The sequence below is a fragment of the Lissotriton helveticus genome, chromosome 7 (genome assembly GCF_964261635.1).
Source record: "Lissotriton helveticus chromosome 7, aLisHel1.1, whole genome shotgun sequence".
NCBI lineage: Eukaryota > Metazoa > Chordata > Amphibia > Caudata > Salamandridae > Lissotriton > Lissotriton helveticus.
Genome location: NC_136068.1, coordinates 1,503,006,438 through 1,503,027,291, shown reverse-complemented (window position 1 = coordinate 1,503,027,291; position 20,854 = coordinate 1,503,006,438). Strand labels below are relative to the sequence as shown.

Here is a 20,854-nt window from a genome sequence, read left to right as displayed (position 1 = left end):
TGAACCACTTACTCCCTCCACCCACTCGCCTTTGCTGCCTCTATGTCCAGCCTCTTACCTTCCTTCGCGCCCAGAGCTCTGCCGCTGCGTCCAATCATAGCCCGTTTCCTCCCTCTGGACTCCTGGCTCCTAGCCCACCCACCCTAACAGTACACTACCCTCTCTACTCTACCCATCCCAACCGTATTGTCTCATCTGTGCCAGTACTTGGGGTTGCTGCTCTGCTGCCAGACCTCCAGGACAGAGCTTCTGCCAGGCTATAGTGCTTTCTTTCTCACTGACCCTGGAGACTACAAACCCATCTCGGGGTAATGCAGCTGGGCTTCACACTGGAGCCCCCCCTTCTGCTTTCTGGAGTTAGTTCTTGGCATTTCTTTAGCGCTTACTGCCATAGTTATGGCATCACAGCGCATTAAGTGGTATCTGTAGGTAGTGGAGGAAAGGCACTCCTTGCTGGAGCATCACCACTTCTCATCCGCTGTGCCTCAGCCAATCTCATGCCTCTTAGTTCAGCACCACACCACATAATTCCATTCAATACATGCCACTCAACTACACACAATACCACTACACATAAGTCCACTACACTTATTACCACATAATCACTATCCACATAATACCATTGCACACGCACACACTGATCCAGTATTTCTCATATCAGTTCACTTCAGGTCTTTCAGCACAGTTTCTTTACCATAACTTTTCAAAAAATCCAAGCCACAAACACACACTCTACTCATCTTCTTTCGGTGTCTTCTGCATACACAAGCATAGCCTCTTTATGTGTCTATAACCTTCTCTCCCCTTCATTCTCTCTATCTCATACACTTTTTGTACTTCTCTGTCTAGAGTTCATCAACCACTTCATACACAAACTACCTATACCTCTCAATCTTACTTTCTATCTAATTTATAGAGCTTTCCTATTTATTCACCATACCACATATTCCAAACACACAAATACACTATACACCACACAATTCCACCACACACATTTCCACAACTAACAATTCTAGTTCAAACAGCATAATTCCACTACAAACAACATATATCCACTCCACTAAAAACAAAACGAAAACGTGAAAAATAATATCATTTGCATCGCCAATAGCTCTAACTTTCACAAATGCAAGACTAATTGCATTGCAAATGCTTGTTACCCTTGTTAACACTGTCTGGGGATTGGTTGCACCTTATTAGTACCAGTTTAACACTCATACACACCAATATGCAAAAGGAAAGTGACCAGTCAAGCTTTGCAAAGAGACTTCCACTGCGCTGCAACATGTCTCACTGCGTTTTTAGTAACCTTTGAACCGTTTGAGCTAGAAACAAACATTTTCTTTTTGCTAATATATGCAGATTATTCAGTAGTCGATATATTTTGTCAAAAGAAAACGGCAAATCTATAATTATGTGAAAAAATGCCACAGTGGGTTAATCGAATCGCATAATTCCAGTGGCCCTGATTATGAGTGGTCTCTTAATTCTGGACCTCATCAGAATTATGAAGTCTGCAAATCAAATCAAAAATACTTTATTTAGACAATCAAGTCCATTAAAGTGTAAAAGTGCCAAGTAGTTAATAGAATGATTGATACCTCGTTTTTTACAGTATTATGTAGATGATTAGTCAAAAAAATCTAATTGTCAATAATACAGGTACAATCAATGCAAGTAATGTGAATATTTTGAAATACATTTCTATAAGCAGTTCATGAGTGATTTAGCAATGTGGATATTGCATAGTTTTATTGCACTGTTCAGATTACAACCATTTGGTTTCAGAGGAAAAATAATAAAATCTTCGAAATTCGAAATTAGACCATGTAAAATCTAGTTGTTCATGTTCGTGTCGCATTAATAATGATCTGTGATTTGAGTAAAATAAGCTGTGTATCACATATTTCATAGCTATGTGAAATTTCTCTTTGCCTCTAAAGAAGTCGCAACCAGGCCGCTGCTTCTTTTAATGTTCTGGATTTTTTCTTACTAGTTACATTAATGTAATGTCCAGAAATTGTATAAGTTTGGGGATCGCTTGTGGCTGCAGATTATTCAATAAGTGGCTGACGGCAGACGATAATGTTATTTTGTAATATGGTGAGAACAATTCCATGATATATTTTTGAGGACCTTTTCTATCATAAGTGATGAGAACCAGGGCGGGGTGTTCTCTTTTAGCAAATTCCCTGTGATCAGATTTAAAGGATTTGATTTTACTTTTCTGTTCCGAGCTGTTTTGAGCTGTGGATGCAGTAGTTTTAAGTTTCACAGTTCCACCGAGCCTCTTGGCTCCAGTGCTTCAGAGAGGGGATGTGCCCAAATGTTTGGATGGCGTGAGCTGTTGGCGCATAATACTTCAAACCAAATTAAATTCTTCAGTGATCCATGCTCTGCTATATTTGCAGAGTGCAGATACTTTATTATACAGAAGACTCTTTAAAAAAAGAGAGGAACCCTTGGACACCCAAAGGACTAGGGTTAAGACAAAAGGTTAAAGATTACATCCTCTGGGATTATTTTAGTATGCTGTTTCGTTCGCACCTGATTTCATATACCAAACCAATACTCCATTCACACACTCACCATTCATGAAGGTCACCGTTCAACTGGTGGCTACAATGTATTGGCACAAACACCTATTTTTCTTAAGGTAATGATTGTATTATATTAAAACCATTTATTATTTTATACAAGATTAAAAAAGAAAAAGGAAATTTGCTTCAAGTTAAAACCATTTTTGTCCATAGAATCATCATGAAAAATATGTAAAAATACTAAAAACAATTAATCACATTCACAATGCTTCAAAAAATCGTAACACGAGAGTTAAAACAGACAGTAATCTTTGTCATAAATCGCCATAATCCACGGTTAAATTTATGTACAAACACCCTAATGCCCTGTATATCATCAATATCTAGGGTGATGTTGGTATAGATGGACTTGTGGCAACAGAAAAAGGCGTAATAATAAAGGTTTTTAATAAATTACAATCATTACCTTATGAACAATAGGTGTTTGTGCTAATACATTGTAGCCACCAGTTGAGCGGTGATCTTTATGAATGGTGAGTGTGCGTATAGAGTCAGGGTTTTGCATATGAAAGAAGGTGCGAACGAAACAATTTACTTAAAATAAACACTTCTGTGTGATCAGTTGGTCTTTTAGTGTAAATTCCATCCTAATCTTCGCTGGCTAGGTGCTATGAGGTAATTTAAATAGAGTTCTGAAGACTGTGCTCTGTGAGTTGTTCAAGAAGGCCCCGGAAAGCCTTTGATACGCATGCCAATGCTGGAACTTGTTGGGCAGAGACTATTTTCAGCAATGATTCAACTGAGAACATTTTAGTGCTCTTAAAAAATTGTGCAGAAGGCAAATTGCAACAAAGCTAATCTTGGTTGTAATGAGTTAAAAAGTAATAGGTGAGGTCCTTTGTTGTCTATCCAACAGCCCCAGTATTTGTATTTGTTTGCGATGGTCAGACGGTGGTTGTTGAGAAGCCAATGGTGTTTGTTTTTTCTTTTCCCAACCAAAAAAACTATGTTTTTTTCGTGGTAACTTTTCATCTTACTTGCATGGCAGTGGATGTGTAAAACATCTAGAAGTATTTGGAACCCAGCTAGTGTTTGGCTTAACAAGACAACATCGTCCGCATATAGAAGCGAGGTGATGCGTTGGTTTGCTGATTTTGGGGCATGGTTGATGTTCAATTTAATGCGGGAGCCAGGTCACTCATGTACAGGTTAAAAAGAATTGGTGCTAATATGCACCCCTGCTTGGCATCTTGTTCAGTGCTTATTGTTCCGGAAATCGTAGTGCGTGATCCTATTTTTGCTCTAGCCCACGTATTTGAGTAGAGAAGCAGAATACCTTGTAATAATGCTTCTGTGATTTTCCAAGCTGTAAGATTGGACCACAGTAGCTGACGATTAACTTTATCAAAAGGTTTACAATAGTTTATGAAACTGCAGTACAGCTGTTCATTCCTCTGTATTTGTTTTGCTACAAGCATCCTTACAGCCACAAGGTTGTCAATAGTGCTGGAGTGTATTCTGATGCCAGTTTGGGTGAATGAAAGCAGGTTGTTTGTCATATCCCAATTGTGTAAGTCCTCCATCAGTAGCGATGCAAAATATTTTGCCTTGATATCCAACAGTGCGATATGTTAATAGCCGCCTGGGAGCGAAATGGGACTTTATTTGTAAATAGGATGTAGAATTGAGCCTTGCCAGGATGTTGGAATGATGTTACTGATTATGCATCCCTTAAATAGGTTTTCTATTACTCCCAACCAGTAATTGATGTCATATTCATATTCATAATATAGACCGCAGTGGAATGTGGGTGGTTGCTGAGTGAGCTGGAGTAGAATTTGGGACCAAGGTTTCTAGTGATGGTTTGAGTGATGCCTTCTGTTTTCAGAGTAGACTTACCTGCATGGATGTGATGTTCAGCGGTCTATCTATGATAATCCAGGTGACTGTTTCATAGCATGGAGGCACTGTCATTGAACCTTGGTAAGTCAGGAACCCAAAGTTTTCTGGGTACAGCTCTTCAATGCTCAAGTCGTGCAGGATATTGGCCTCATCTGAGAGAAAAGGCTACACATTAGTAATGCAGTAATTAAAAGATATCTATCATAATCTATTACTCATTTGTGGATGGCTAGATGGATGTAGTCTAATTTACATGAGACTGTAAAACATACATTTTGTTCCTTTGTAATTGTTGAGGGAGCAGACATGTTAAAAACACACAGAGTTTCCTGCCTGGTTATGAAGCATTTTGAAAAAAGACAATATCTCATTTTTGTCAGTAATTTTTAAGGTAAAAGATACGTGTTTTACATTCTGAACAATTTTAGAATGAATATCTGAGGATGTGTTTAGGTCAGAACTGAAGACTATTCTTATATGAAAATTCTGGGTTTTGTAATGTTTTAGCTGTTTGAACAAGAATGTGGTCCTCGAGATGGGAGCAGAGACAGGCATTGCGGAAATCAGGAGAAACAGCTAAACTGTGTTGATATGACATACACAATTGAAAATTATTTTCCCAGGATTTGAGACTTCAGCCGTCACAGTAGGGGAGGGCATCACATCAACTATTTTTTTTGGTCTACACTCTGGCTAGTATAAGAGTCTCAACAGCCCACCAGGGGTATTACTGCTTCCTGGGAAGATGCCCGTATACTGCATATTTGTAGAAGAGCCACTTAATCAGCCTCTCACACAGTTGTACCACAGTACAATTACATGGTAAAATATGCCGGTTCTTTCAAGTTTAAGTTGGAGCCTCTCTGCACAGAGTCACAGCAGTACACATGGGCACCAGTTGTTGGCAAAGGCCATGGGTGTCAGCAGCAGCTGCTTTCTTATTGGTGTTATTATCGCACATGAAAGAAGTCAACCACTCTAAGAACGATGAAGATCCAACTAGGCTTATTTCAAGGTCAGCTAGTGGATATGCAACAGGAGCTTCCTTCCTACAGAGTGCATCAGATCCTCTTCCTTAAGTGACCATCTCCCAAAGCATTCCACAAATAAATACTTTCCTCCCCACATTCCATAAACCATGTCAGCATGCTTGCCAGAGGACCGCGTATCTAGGATGCCACATTTATGACCTGGTGACAATGCTTGGATTCCTTACTGGTAAACATTCCTGGTGGACTGGGTGGCTTTGAATTTTAACTTGTTAATTTCCAAGAAGATTGAAAGGATCCTTTGCATAATATTTCAGGCTATGTAAGGATGTTGGTGAGGTTAATGGTTTCTTTTTGGGAACTTTAAAAGAGGAGTGTTCCAGACTTCTCACAACTAAAAAATTTGCAGAGGAAGACTATGAGTAATGAAGGTTACAAGAAAGTAATCCACACATGTTGTTATCGCTATTATATGAAGAAGACTTCTTTAGGGAATATCATTTCTCTAAAGTCATTAAACTTCTCAGCATACACCAGTGCCAGAGAACTTTAGTTACAGGTAAGAATTGTTTTCTAATTTTCAACTTTTTAGCAATTAGGCACAGCCTTTCCAAATGCAAACACTGAGTACTTATGTCTTACGCTTGAAGGAGATTCTTGTGGTTGACTCTCTGTTCAGCATCCTGTTGAGAAATGGATTGGAATTATTTGCGACCTGCAAGAGGGGGAGAGATCCAGACATTATATTCTCTGCATTGTCAATTGGCATCCAATTCATCCATTCAGACAACGCAATACCCTCCATGTTCAAAAATGCTGGTTAAAATTATACCCAGAACCCATGCCTAGTGGGGACAAAACAGCTTTATTTACCATTTATGATGGAAATATTGAATTTTCTTAAACACAATGTTGTGAAATTAATTCCTGGAATATCGAGCAACCACCCAAAAAAGACGTAGTTCTAAACGTTATAAAATATTGTTGTTACCTGTGTTGGGTTAATAGCAGCACAGATGTGTTTGCTTACCTAGCAGAGACTCTTAAATGGAATCCCATGTTTACCTGGCCTGGCCTCTGACTGCAGTCCTTCCGAATCAGGCATCTTTGTTCCCACTTGGAATTGGCTCTGGGTACAGCCACTAAGAGGAGAAGAACATGAACTGCATGTATATACTTGCCTGGAAGAGAGTCTCGTTGCAGAACTCGGAGAGAGCCGTTAACAGTATGTACAAACCTGGGATGGACTTAGGGAAAATTCAGTCAAAGGAGCACATTTCTAGAATATGGATGGGGAGAATACTTTCTGCTGTTTACAGGAATCAAGCTACATTGATGCAGATATGTGTTCTTCCCTGAAACCAGGAGTTTGTGGTATGAGCTCTGATTACAGAAGCAATCAACTTGAGGTCATGAAAAAGACTGTAACTGAGGATCGAGATGTTCATGAAAGCTTTCGCAACTTTGGTGGACCTTGGCCAACATTGAAAAAAATTCGAGGTTAAACATGATTGTGGGATTCCTATTTAGAATTTGAAACCTAATGTTAACTCTACTATTGCACCAGTGTATTATGCGTTATGGTTATGTTTCACTATCATAAAAAATAGAACAAGTTGTCTTCAGTTTCTGACAATGTATATGAACAAAGGCCAACACATTTCGAACTACGTCTTGGAAATTACTTCTGCCTGTATATGTGTAATTTGGCAAACACTGATGAAGCATTTCATGTTTTTAACACATATCACTTTTCAGTGCAGTTTATGAGCACTTTTGATATTGAATGCTCCATTAGTAAATAGCAAAAGAAATGTTCATTTCAAATTTCACTATATTTGTCAAGTAAATAGAACTTACTGGGACTATGGAAGGACTGAAAAAGTTTAAAACAACTATCCCACCATGTAATTTTTCCTTACTTTTTTTTATTAAAATGTCAAATATTGAACAGAATTAAGCAGATGCTTCACATTACTCATCCGTACCAAGAAATTGTACAGGAAAGCAATTAGGCCGTCATTCTGGCATGTGAGAGTCAATTGCTTTCACTTTTTGGAAGTAACATTTTAAGAAGGCCTGTATCTTCATATTACAGATAGATAGATATTATATTGATATAGTGGCTTCTTTAGTGGTTAATGAAGCACTTATTACACTTAACTATCTGGTACATATTGACATGGCCCAAATGTATTCATGTTCACTCTGATGAAGATTCGTTCTGGCATCTGGAGTAGCACAGGCCCTTCTATGCCATGTACCCTGTGCTATGTATCTAGCGGACAAAGGTATGGCAAAAGGTATGTGCTTTGTGTGCTCTACAAACTGAGAGTGTCATTCATCATCTCCTGTTTGGCTTATGCTCTGTCCTAAACATTTATGATGCCATTGGGGATGTCATATGTGAGGTCATTAGTGTTGTTATGAATGATGTCACTTGCCATGTAATCAGTGATGCATGAGTGAGGCTATGAGCAGCTCGTTGGTGGAAAATGTGGTTGCATAAGCAACATAACTAGGGATTTCCAGGTTTCCGATGGCAACCGATGGAGCCACTAAATGAAGCTTTATCAGGTCATGTATAATTATTTGTGATGTAAATTAGTAAATGATCTGAGTGGAGACTTATAGGGCCTGATTAATGTGTTGATGGCAAGGTTACTCGGCCTAAATGGTGACAGAGTATCCTTACCTTCCAAAATAATGGTTCACCCACCTGATTTAAATACGGTGGACCATAGGTTTGGCTATGGTGGTGACTACTGCGTCACTGCCATAGGTAAACTTCTCTGACGGCTTGACGGAGTTAAGGCCGTTAGAGAAAAGGATATATGTCCGCCCACCCAATCAGGATGGGCAGACATATAACCAATAATTTTAATACAGTCATTCCCAGGTAATCTCTGGTTGTGGGGAGCAGTACAATGCCATTAAAGCTCCTCTCGCCATCACTCCCATGGTGAGGGGAACATTACCTTTTTTATTTTCAAAAGGAAAAACCCATTTGGGGATTTTCGTTTGGAAAATTAAAAAAGAAAACTGTTTGTTGCAGGGATGAGTCATGCTGATGCATCTCGGCTCCAAACAGCGAAATGCATTGGCAGGAACCTCCATGACGGCAACTCCTGCCAATGGTTTATAAGTGACCACCTGTTTGTTGGCCATTTCGAAATTTGGAGGCCGGTCCCTTCGCCATGTGTTTGGAGTAATTTACTCTGCCGCTCCGGCGGAACGACGGATCATCTGCCAAAAATTAAATCAGGCCATTAACCTCCTTTTAGCAATGTTTCTTTAAAATGATATATTTGCACTGAAATCATAAATTATATTATTAAGGTCTCAAAGACATTGAAATGTGCGAACTTAACGCCCCCATGCACTGATTATGATCTTAAACACGGCATCACTCATGACATACCACATTGCATGATACTTGACATCACTGGTGTGATCACATATGGCACACTCTGAAAGCATTTCTTCAAGGACTCTTCTTGGCAAGACTGGTGTATGGTACATATGCTGTGCGAGTCTCCATTCTCTGTAGATATCGGCATTGGACTATTCTGATGCACCTAAAGTTGCACTCTGGGAACTAGGTTCACAACTGCACATACGTGCATGGTTTAAGGCCTTTGTTAGATGGTCTGTAGAGCCTTTGAAGTGTGGGGTAATGGACAGGGGAATTGGGCTAAATTACATTGAATAGACACAGCAGAGGCATACATAGCAAGGCTGAAAGATCCTCTGTGTGCTGTACTGCAAATGGCGATCTTCAATTTATCAGTAGTGAGGGTCCGTCACTGGTTAGGGTTTACTATATTACTTTGGTTAAAATTAACAAATAGATCTACAGTGGTTCACCATGGAACAGAAGCAAAGTAGCAGTATTGGTATCCTCACACGTTTTGCACCCTGGCTCCAGAAGTACTTGTGGCCATTTTGCAAATTATATGTAACTTTCAAGCACAATACAAAGAAAGTACACCTAATAAAAGCAGTGCTGTCACTCTAGAGGAAAGACGTAAAATATCCTGATTAATGCCCCTCTTCATTGGTAAACGTTATCAGTGTTAAGAACAATGGTAAGGCCCAAAACTCTCAACACTGCTGTATATTAAACTTTTAAAATGCAATTCTTCTACAGGGAGTCTTACAATCTTAAGGATAGGGCCAGCTATACTTCGCTGGGTAGTCAAATTGTCAAAAATGTCGTGTATCGTTCCCAAAGGTTTCTTTATACTCAATAGTAAAGGTACGATTCTTGTTTGTAATTCAATTCCATTATATGATCTTTGCCACAAAACAATGTATAGATTTTCATAGAGATATCTTTTATCTATCATACATTGTTCAATTCTTTTTGCATCTTACAAAACTCTTTGTGAGGAGTCCTGATATCCTGAATGATCGCCAATGCATTTATATTCCAAAGTTATTTGTCATCAGTCTTCCCAATAACGTCTGAGTTCTTTATTTCTTTCAGTCTTTCCAGTTATTACTTTGTGATGCAGAAGCCTCTATTCCTGAGTTATTTCCAGCTGTTCCTTTGTTTGGGACTCAGCCACAGTATCACATATCTTTATTCCCAATCTTGATATTTTTATCTGAGTTGTTGAGTTATTACCAGCTGATTATTGGAATGGCCACGTACTTACTTGATAATCCTGATATTGTTTTCGAATTGTTTCCAATTTCACTTTTTGGGACTCAGCCAACGCTTGTTTTTCCACTTATGTGGCTTACACGCCAGGAGCTTTATAAAGGCTGTAGCATCAGAGAAGAATATTAAACTTACAGGAACTCAATTTCAAACAGCATCAATACGTGAGCACACTGTGTGTTCTCCTTAGGTCAACCCATCTTGTTGGAGAGTGTTTCCTTAAGGAAGCACCCTAGTAGTAAAAAGCATTTCACCCTAGTGATATATACGCCATGTATTTCCCTTAAAGCAATCCATCTTATATGGAAGTGTGACTATTATATGTATTTTTCCTTCCAAAGACCATATATGTTCATGAACTCAAACATTTTCTGGTGCACTGGCATGCTGAGATCTCCTTGTTTATATAAATGATATTGCTCCATTCTTTATATGGTATCTTAATTAATAGTTTTTAGAAATGTGTGTGTTTTGAAATTTTTACCCTGGGAGTCGGCCGAGCTAAGGCCTATAATCCACTGCAGAAAAGTTGCTTTTGAGTGAAAAAGTTTGCCCTGCCAATGTGGCATTTTGTGGCTGTGGTAGCATTTTATTAGGAGATGTGTGAGATAACTGGGTGGTAGAAAATGTGAGGATTTGCACAGATTCTGAAACTTTCCCTCACAGAAATGTAAAGAAAATGTGTGTTTTAGCCAATGTTTCTGGCATGCAAGAGCTTCTGGGTTGAAAAAACTCCTTGTGAAATGCACATACGTCACTTCCCCAGGTATATAATTTTCAGAAATGTGTGGGTTTAGTTTGTTTCTCAGGGTGGGGACCAAGCTCAGGCCCAAAATCCACAACTACCACATTACAAAAAGGGCTTGTTTTGAATAGAACATTTTGATCTGTCCATGTTGCATTTTTGGGCATTTCCTATCATGAGTGTTAGGCCCACCCACACAAATCCAGGATCATTTCTATTGAGAGTGGTAGGAATTTGTGGATTCCTCCAGCTTCCTCAACTTTCTCTCATACAGATAAAGTCTCATATTTTCAAGGCCCTATTGGTAAGAAAATAATGGGTTCCACATAGGCCACATCACCCTGCACTCCCCTGTGTGTCTAGTTTTCAGAAATGTCTAGATGTGCTTAGTTACTCTAGGAGCCAGCTGAGCTAGGGTCCATTTTCTACAGTTACTCACATTATTACAAAAGCATTTATTTTGGATGATGTGTGATTTCTCCATGTCACATTTTGGTTTGTTTTTCGTCTCAGCTTCTATGCCCAGCCACCCAACTGGAGTGCAGCTTTGTATGGGACACATGTGGAAACCCAGAATAGTAGAACATTTGTTATTACCGATTTAAATTCTCTATATTTTGCCTTCCAAATGTAAGTTAGTGTTTTTGCAAAATGCCCTCTGAATTACATGATCATATTTCACCATTTTTAGATATGTACAAATAACCACAATTCCTAAACTCAGTATTGTGTGCACCTTTCTGAAAAATGCATAGGTTTTCTGCATACCTATTTCTCATTCATTATATTTTACCACGTAATTTGCTGCATGGTCAGTATATGAAGAAAAATCATACAACCCAGTTCTTGGCTTTAGGTTTTGAAAACCTACAAACCCTGAATATTTATGTGACAAGAAGGGTCTGATGGGCATACAGTGTATTGCTTTGGTAAATTAACCATTCGTACAAAAAATTAGATATGAGTTTGTTTACCTATTTATATAATTGTTTTATATCCCAAGGACTAGTTTCTTTGGGGAAACGCTGAGGGATCCACGCAAACAAACCCTCACTGAATTTAGAATATAGTCTACTTTTCAGAAATCTTTAGCTTTCCATGATCACCAATAGGTTTCACACCTTTTACCACCACAGACTTCAAGTATGCCGAAACCACGTGAACTATGAAAATGGACTACCTCTTTTTAAAATGCTAAACTGTGGTAAAACATCATTTTGGATGCACACCTGCTTTGTCCTGAAAGCCAGGAAGATGGCGATCTTAGACCGGGGAATCTTTTATTGATGCCTATTAGAAATTGGGTCTCAGACTGGCATAGATTTGCACCCTGTTCAAGTAGGGACCACAGTCCTAGTCAGGGTAAGTCAAATACACAACCTAAATGATCCTATGCTCACCCTCTGGTAGCTTGGCATAGAGCACTCAGGCTTAAGTTAAGAGGCAATGTTAAAGTATTTGGTCAACACTTAAATTATGAGCTCTTGGAGAACCTGGGTGCAAGGATCTAGAAAGCAAGTCCAGTCCTTCTCACTCCCAGTCAAGAAGCAGCAGGTAGCAGGCCAACACAGCAAAGCAAGTTGTAAAGCGGCTGCCCCCCCTGTAGCACAGAAATCAACCAGCAGCAGGGCAACACAGCAGTGCAGCTAGCAAAGTGTTTCGGCCTTTTTTTGCCTATGTAGGTCAGATAAAGGAAAGTGAAGAATCAGGATAAGAATGTCGTTTTACTGATGCAGACTTAAATAATGCCTTTAAGCGACATCAATCCCTCTAAATCAATCACTGCCGCTGGTCCTCATTCACTTTTTCCTAGGTGAAAGGGGAAAAATAAATTCCACAATCAAAAGGATGGAACCACTGCATGCCCTTGAGAACACTGCCTGTCACTCAAGCATATAATATATGCTGACCTGACAATCCTAAATCTCACACCGCTGAAAATCTATCTTTCAAAGTAGCACACCTCACCTAAGATCTCAGCAAATCTTTGGGGGCTTCCATCAAATTATTTCTAGACAGGATCCTGGAAACTGCATTTATCTCCCAAAAAACAGCACCAAACGATGTTTAATAATGTACAGAGAAAAGTAATCTCTCTTCTGCCGCAGGGGAGTTCATGGTAGACTAGGACAGAGACAAAATCATGAGCAAAAAAGCATGACAGATGGTTGCTTTTACTCATCGATCTCCCCACCAGGATGGCATTTGGGGACCAATTTGTTGAGGTTGATGCGCCCTGCAGGTGTGACTGATATGATAGGGAGGGCGTGGCTTGATGACACAGTCTGAGCAAATTGCTCTTCATAACTTATATGGAATGTATTTCTGGTACTGAATAAAACATGAATGAAACAAAACAAATTCCTAGATTAATATAAGGTAAATACAGTTTTTTTAATTCTTTGACATGGTGCCATTCTAAAAGGAAAAGAGTCAGCTAAACTTTACCAGCCATATGCAATTTGTTCCTATGGCATTTTGAGGTGAGCTTGACCACGACTTCCACTATGGCAGCGAGATCTCGGATCTTGAGAAGACGTTGATAAGCTAATACTATTCTCTTAAACTATATATAATTGGTAGTTGCAAGTGGACTAGCACCTGCTGGTCCTAATCTACTAAACTATAAATACTTGGATAGATAAGTGGCCTGGCCACTGCTATCCTTATCTCCTAAACTATACTTAATTAGGCAGATAAGTCACGTGGCCACTGCTGGGCTGACCATAATCTCCTAGACTATAAATATTTGGGTTGTTGACAAGAGTCCTGGTCACGGCTGATTCCAGTCTTCTAAACTAAAAGTAATAACAATCTCCTAAACTATGAATATTTGGGTAGATGATAAATGGCCTGGCCACCGATAATCATAATCTGGGTATAAATGATTGTTTAATTGCTAGCCGCCTGGCCACTGAAAATGCAAGACTGATATAGTGCATTCACTTAAAAGAAAAAAAAACCTTGCCCATACCTTCTTCCATTTAGGAGGACATGTCTTGAAGCCTTAGCCTTGGAAGATCAAACATGCCAGACTATCCATTATCACTACTGGCTTGTCGGTCAGATACATCTCTTGCTTGACCATTCACACTTAGCTACGTGTGCTAACCATGTAAAAAATTATATGTCGAACATTCCAAATGCAACTGGCAAAATGGGATGGAAGTAAACAGGCAACCACCACAGAACTGCTCCGCGGTTATCATTAGTGATAAACAAAATGGGACAGGAACAGCAAATGAGTTATACCACACCATGTAACAGCACCCTTCAAGGGTTTGGGTGTTTCAAGACTAGATGTCTCTGATGTTCTTTCTCCGCCACCACTCTCTGTTAACTGTTGTTAATCAGGAGGGCATTTACAATGCAGTTCAGCATTAGCTCTCAGCCCTGTGTGCGCCCTTTATTAATAAAGTGAACATTTAGGAGTGTTTTCAGTAGTAATCTAGGGATTCCACTGTGATTCGCGCAGGGATGCACCTTCTGAAATGGCTCATGAAAAAACATATGGGGCATATTATCAAAAAACAGTGTTAACATTATCGCCGCTTTAGCGGCAGAAAACTGCTGCTAAAGCGGCGATAATGAGCTTGATAATATGCCCTGGATAATTCCAATAGAAGCCCATGTTGACACCAGACCATGGGCTTCTATTGGAATTCTCAAGGGCATATTATCAAGCCCATTATTGCCGCTTTAGCAGCAGTTTTCTGCCGCTAAAACGGCGATCATTTTAACGCCATTTCTTGATAATATGCCCCTCGGAATTTTCACCAGCAGTATACTTGGGAACATTCCTGCTAAGCTGTAGACTATACAAGACAAGTCCTAAAACAACCAATTTTTTTCAGTGGGAACACGGCAGGCAAAATACGTATAGGGTACTATTGGGTAACAATAGGCAGGATGTCTGCCAATTGTCTAAAGCTTAATTCGGCCAAGACTGAGGTTTTGAAATTTGGCAATAATCCATGTGTATGGACACCTGAGTGGTGGCTGGAGGACTTGGGCCTGTGTCCAGTACCGTCAAGGAAAGCCAAGAATCTTGGTATCATGGTGGATAATAAACTCACCTTGGGGGACAGAGTGAGCATGGTGACTTCTTTATGGTCCTCAGAATAATCAAGAAAATCAGGTTCTTCCTGTCTGAGAGTAGCCTCAGGACTGTGGTCACGGCACTCATAATGTCGCGTCTGGGCTATTGCAAAAGCTTATATCTCAATGTTCAAAAGCAACATCTGAACAGGCTGCAAGTGGTCCAGAACGCAGCAGCTAGATTGCTGACCGGAACTCCTAGGTCTGCCTAAGTCAGGGGAGTACTTAATAAATTGCATTGGCTCCCAATACCACTAAGATCATGCTTCAAAGCACTTTGTATTGTCTTTAAAGCGGTGAATGGGACAGGCCCTGAGTTCCTTAAATCTAAACTTTCATGGTATATTCCTAATAGAACATTAAGGTCAACCGGGTCCAAACTAGTGTTAACCCCCCCTTTTAAAAAAATTAACTGGGGCGGCAGAAGCTTTGTTCACTGTGCCTCCAAGGCATGGAATGAACTCCCGTTTCAACTCAGAAATGCACACGATCTGTTTTCTTTCCAGAAGGGCTTGAAGACATGGTTTTTCTCTCACCACTAGGCCTTACGCTCCTCAGTTAACCAGTGCTCAGCGCCAGGACACCCCAGGGTAACAGTGCGCTCTATAAGCATAAATAACATAACATCCTCATAGCCCTGATGCAATCTCTTTATCGGGTTGATGTGATATACTGGTAGGTCACCTATCTATTACATCCCAAATGAAATGTTCCACGTGGAACGTCCCCACTGTTAGCTACAGAAAGGAAAAGGGGAGGTTACAACTCAAAAAAATGCGGAGTTTTGGGGATAGTGTTTCTCAAAAGGGAAATATTTAATTACACGGTGGAAACACCTAAAAGTATACATGGACACTTGCGACTGCAGCTGCTTTCGAAGAATACTGCAGGAAAGTTTTAGTAACTGATGAAGTGGTGTAAATCGGCATCCATGCGAGGATGTATGCATCCATGCAAAGCTGTAACCCTGCAGGTATGACTTAAAACTCTTTTGTGAATTGAACCCCCTCTGCTGTAACTAACTTAAGTTAGATGGTATCATGGGAAGATTCACTTTGAAGAACTGTGCTACCCAGGTCTATAAAGTGATTGCCTTCACCTGAACTCTGGGTAGGTGTCTTGAGAAAATACCTGTTAGTGAATGCATAGTCTCAACTGGAATGGGTCATGGGTCTGACCAATGAGCTTTCATGCAGTTGAGGTGTTCGCCTGACGTCATTCTCTGAAAAGAGTTGCTCTGTGCTACACATACATTGGAATCATACTAATGCTTTTCCTGGGAGGCGAACCGGTAGGAAACATGTTTACTAACCTTTTTGTATGATCTTTATTCTCTGGGAAAATTGAAGATACAAAGTGTCTCATTACATACCGTAACTGGAATACAGCCTCAGGTCATGAGAGGACATGCCTATACTGAATACATACTCACTTAATCCGTTTCTCCAATGGGTCATTGTCAACTAGTAATAAACGTCTTGGTGAACCACAGAGATAGAGGTAAGTGACAATATTTCTTTGTTTGTATTGAGCTTGAATGGAAGTTTGGATTACAGAGGTGGAAGACTTCAAAGGTAAAACAAGCAGGTATCACTGAAGGAATCATGGTGAAAGACTAACATGATAAGAGGTTAACAAGTCTACAGTTAATAAACCGAAATCTGAATGATCAAATATAATTTTGTTTTTTTAAATGATCACATTTCAACCCTATATCCTTCTTTTCTTTGTGTCGTATACAGCAGAAGTCTGCTATCCATTTGGTTAACATGAGGTTTTTGCATCATGCTTGTGCTTCTTAAAAGCCATCAGATTTTGAATAGATTCATCATGCTGGCTATCCCTAACCCAGGCCCACCCTTCTTTCAGTGGTTTCAGTTTGCTGTGAAATCTTCAGTTTTGTTGGTAGACTTGTCCACCTCTGAGCATGTGGCTGATCAGGTGAGCAGGTGATGACAGAACATTAAATTTCCGATTGTAAAATAGAAACTCACGTTGACCAAGAAGGAGATGATGGCCAACCCATTGGGGTTGCGCGATGCTTCGCTAATGTTGCTGTATAGTTCTTCATTAAAATGGATAAGCTGTACCTGGGGAAAGTAAACAACAGTAATTACAGACAGTCATAGTCACTGAAACTCTAAGATGTTGAGGGCTAGAGTACAGAAAAACATTGGCCGCTAAAAGAGTAGAAAGACTGAATTGGACTGAGAAAAAAAAGCCTGGACTGACTGAAGTACCAATGGGAAAGCTGATTCTAAATGATTCTCTGGGTTTCCTTCTCGTTAGACCGCCCTATTCCTTCAGGAAGGAATATCTGAAATTCTAGTATGCAAAGAGTGAAGGCTAATATCACATTACACAACCCACTATTATGCCACACAATGACAATGTAAGTTTCATGACCAATAAGGTACGATGCCGCAGGCTGAGTGCCTCTGCATCATCACAGACTTGTAACTGGCAACATCCTTATAAGGTGGTACTTTAGCCCATATATAACACGAGACTTTCACAAGATTACTTTTTCTGTGAAGGAATCTGTAGCAGCATATCCCTTTCAAGTACTTTTCACTGTTTTGTGACATTGCCCAGTACTGCAGAACAGTTGGTGGTTCAACTAGAGCTTTGGGTAAAAATGGAAAAGGGATAAAGCAGCAAGCAACAAAGTGAAGGAAGCAATCCTTGAACTCATTTCAGCAACTGGTGATTGCTTGGGCCTACATTCCAGTCCATTGTGTTTTGCTCACTCTGCCCCCAGAAACAGAGAGCAGCCATATGCAAATCGGACAGTGTCCTGCTACAATAGCAACAGTCCAGCTCGAACTGCCAGGCCAAGTGGCCTCCAGATGAGAGTACAATCAGCCCTGGCCAAGTGGCCTCCAGATGAGAGTACAATCAGCCCAAGATCATCAGTGAGCTATGGTTCATGATAAAGAATAGTAATACGGTGTTACAACAGTGCATTATATAGCATAGTTGTGCACTGTTGTCATAATTCTAATCATTTTGCAGTTTAGATGTGTCTGAACTGTCACCAGTTTTCGTCAGCTAGACTGAGACTTGGATATAAAAGCAATAATGTTATTAAATAAGTTATAGATATGTTTATATCTAATGGTAACATTGCTTTAAGTAAACCACTTTGTAAGAGGGCTATTTGGGTGTAGAGTAAGGTTAAGTATTGCTCTGGAATGGTGGGGTGGAATCCTGTTAAGGAATGTGGGGTAAATGTTCCATGTTCTGATGGTTGCTCCCTAGGTGGGCTTGCCAACGTATCTATGTATTTGAGTGCTAACAAACCAACTCGCAGAGACCTTCATTTTACTGATGATGAGGATGGGGTCCAGACCTACACATGCAGAGCTCAATAGATTATCACAATAGGAAAGTTATGACCCGATCATGTACCTCTTGCAGAACTTTTCACTACCAACGGTGTTGCTTGTGCTGTTCCTAGACACCCACAATTCCAGTATAGTCTTTAAGTATATTGTTGCCTACTATAATATGTGCTAGCAGCTAGGAGCCTAGACACCCACAATTCCAGTATAGTCTTTAAGTATATTGTTGCCTACTATAATATGTGCTAGCAGCTAGGAGTCTAACAGGGTTGCCAATGAAGAAGAGAAGTTAGGCTGGTAGTGTATCCTGGAGATGGAGGAAGATGAGCAGGTCCTGGTCATCTTCATGGTGGCAGTTTTCGATGGAATACTGAGTGATGACAGATTGCTGAAACGGTTACAAGAAGATGAGATTTTGTCACCAGTGGTGGGTATTGAGGGTGTCCAAGAAGAGGAAAAATGAATAAGATACAAGGAGCTTACTATCGCGTGGCAGATAAGCTAATGAAGGTGAACAGGACTTTGAGAAGCAAGGTCTGTTGGTGCTGCCAATGAGAATAAGTGGAAGATTGTTAAATATATTCTATTAAGGTCACCTTGGTATGGACAAAATAAAGCATAGGAGATTTGGGGCCAGCATTGGACAAGTTGGTAGAAATTCATCAGAGAAATTATGTAACATAATCTGTCAGTGACAAATATAAAGTTATTTAGCCCAATTCAGCCAGGCCAGTTCAAGTGCCAGAATGACTATGGAGCAAGGTGACATTAGATGTGGAAAGTTCATGTGGTTTGCTGGGAGAGGGTTCTACCATTTCTGTAGTCACAAATTTGCCTAAGGTGCTCTGTTAATGAGATAAGTTCCAAAAAGATTACTGACTTTATTTATGATATTTTCAATCGTGAGGTCTTCCCTGATGAGTTGAGGACAGACAATGATACTTCATTAGTTTCTGTGGAAATGGGGGCATACTTGCAGGTGATGGGTGTAAACCATGTGAAACAATTGTAGTACCATCCAAGGAGCAGTGATGTGGTGGAATGCTTCAACAGAGCAACAAAGATTCACACACATTTGGAATCATTCAATGGTAAAGTTTGGAAACTTATTGTGAGAGTCTGTTCGCATGACTTCTCATAGTAGCACTTCTATATCACCATTTGTGCTCTTGCAGTGAAGAGTTGTGGGTACAAGGCTGAATAAAGAATGGAGGAAACGGAGAGATGGTGACAAGTCTGTATTTGGGAAGTGACGTGAGATATTCGACCCAAGAGAAATACGAAGCAGTACATTCCTGTTGTTCGAAAGCTTCTATGAGGGATGTTGCAAAAGTGAATACGTTTGGTATGGTTAGGAATAGTGAAAGTATGTTTCACAACCCTAAAGTGGAGACTAAGGTGACAAGCAACTAGAGGATGATCATACTTAGAACAAAAGCAAATTGTCTTTAGTTCATACAGAAGTGAGACAAACAGAGTGTGAATGTCTTGGTGTTAGAAATGGGGGACACTATTTGGCAGAGGCAGGTACCTTTGTCCAAATAGGGAGCCTTGCTTCTAGTCAGGGTAAGGGGGATACACTTCTAAAATAGGGAAGGTGATGCACCGGTTCCTTGCTCCTGGGGCGGTGATGCGTCAGTTCCTTAACGGAGAAGAGGTGATGCGTTGGTTTCTTACTGCGTGGGGGGTGATGCATCAGTTTCTTACTGTACCCCCAACGATGCGACAAATTTGTCGCCGCGATGCGACAATCCGCGACGATGCGTGGATTCTTCCAGCTCCCAGCAGAAAAAAGTCTCTAGAGATCCAAACCAACAGCAGGCACCTCTTTTCAGGTCAGAACTCCCAGCAAGGAAGTTCAGTGGGCTGGTGGTGAAGTCTTTGTGTCCCTGAGACTTCAGAACAGGAGGATAGCTCAGTGTCAAGCCCTTGGAGATCTTCCGCCAGCAGGGGACACAGCAAACAGCAAAGTCCTTTTCTCCTTTCCTTGGCAGCAAGTAGCTACTGCAGGCTAACCCCAGAGAGAAAACAGCACAGGGGCAGTATTCCTCCTCAGCTTCTCCGGTTCTTCTCCATGGCAAAGGTTCCTCTTGATTTCCCAGTAGTGATCTAAAAGTTTGGTGTCTGGGCCCCTCTTTTTATACCCCAAAATCCTTTGTCGTCTGAAGGCACTGTACCCAGGCAAACACCAGTTATGTGGGGCACTTTGCAAGTGCACAACAACCTCCATTGTCAGTGTGAGCCCTGGCTCCAGACACACCACAGGGGGCTGAGCCATCATTGTGGAATGCAGGCACAGCCCAATTCAGGTGCAGGTGCTACTCCTCTAACCACTTCAAATGGAGTGCAAGGCCTATTTGGCCCAGCCCTAACTCATCAGGTTCTCTAGAGCCAATGCTCCTCCCCAGCCCCTGACACTCCAAAGCCAGACATGTAATACAAAAACCTAGTAGAGGCGTACTGGATGGCTAAGCAAGAAATTACCTACTTTCTAAAAGTGGTATTTTCATACACAAAAGAAATCAGTAAAAAGCACCCTCAATAAAAATACATTGTAACATTCTGAGTTC

At 40.5% G+C, this 20,854-nt stretch overlaps 1 protein-coding gene across 1 annotated transcript in view; it reads right to left on the bottom strand.

Annotated features, from left to right (window-relative positions):
* Positions 1 to 20,854, bottom strand: part of CA11 (carbonic anhydrase 11 (inactive)) — a 954,158-nt gene that overhangs the window by 26,208 nt on the left and 907,096 nt on the right. Inside the window, exons 5-7 of the mRNA XM_078650922.1 lie at positions 16,935 to 17,030; positions 6,074 to 6,146; positions 4,440 to 4,594 (exon numbers count right to left, since the gene is read on the bottom strand). Coding sequence (XP_078507048.1) covers positions 4,440 to 4,594; positions 6,074 to 6,146; positions 16,935 to 17,030 — 324 coding nt within the window. The remainder of the gene's footprint in view (positions 1 to 4,439; positions 4,595 to 6,073; positions 6,147 to 16,934; positions 17,031 to 20,854) is intronic.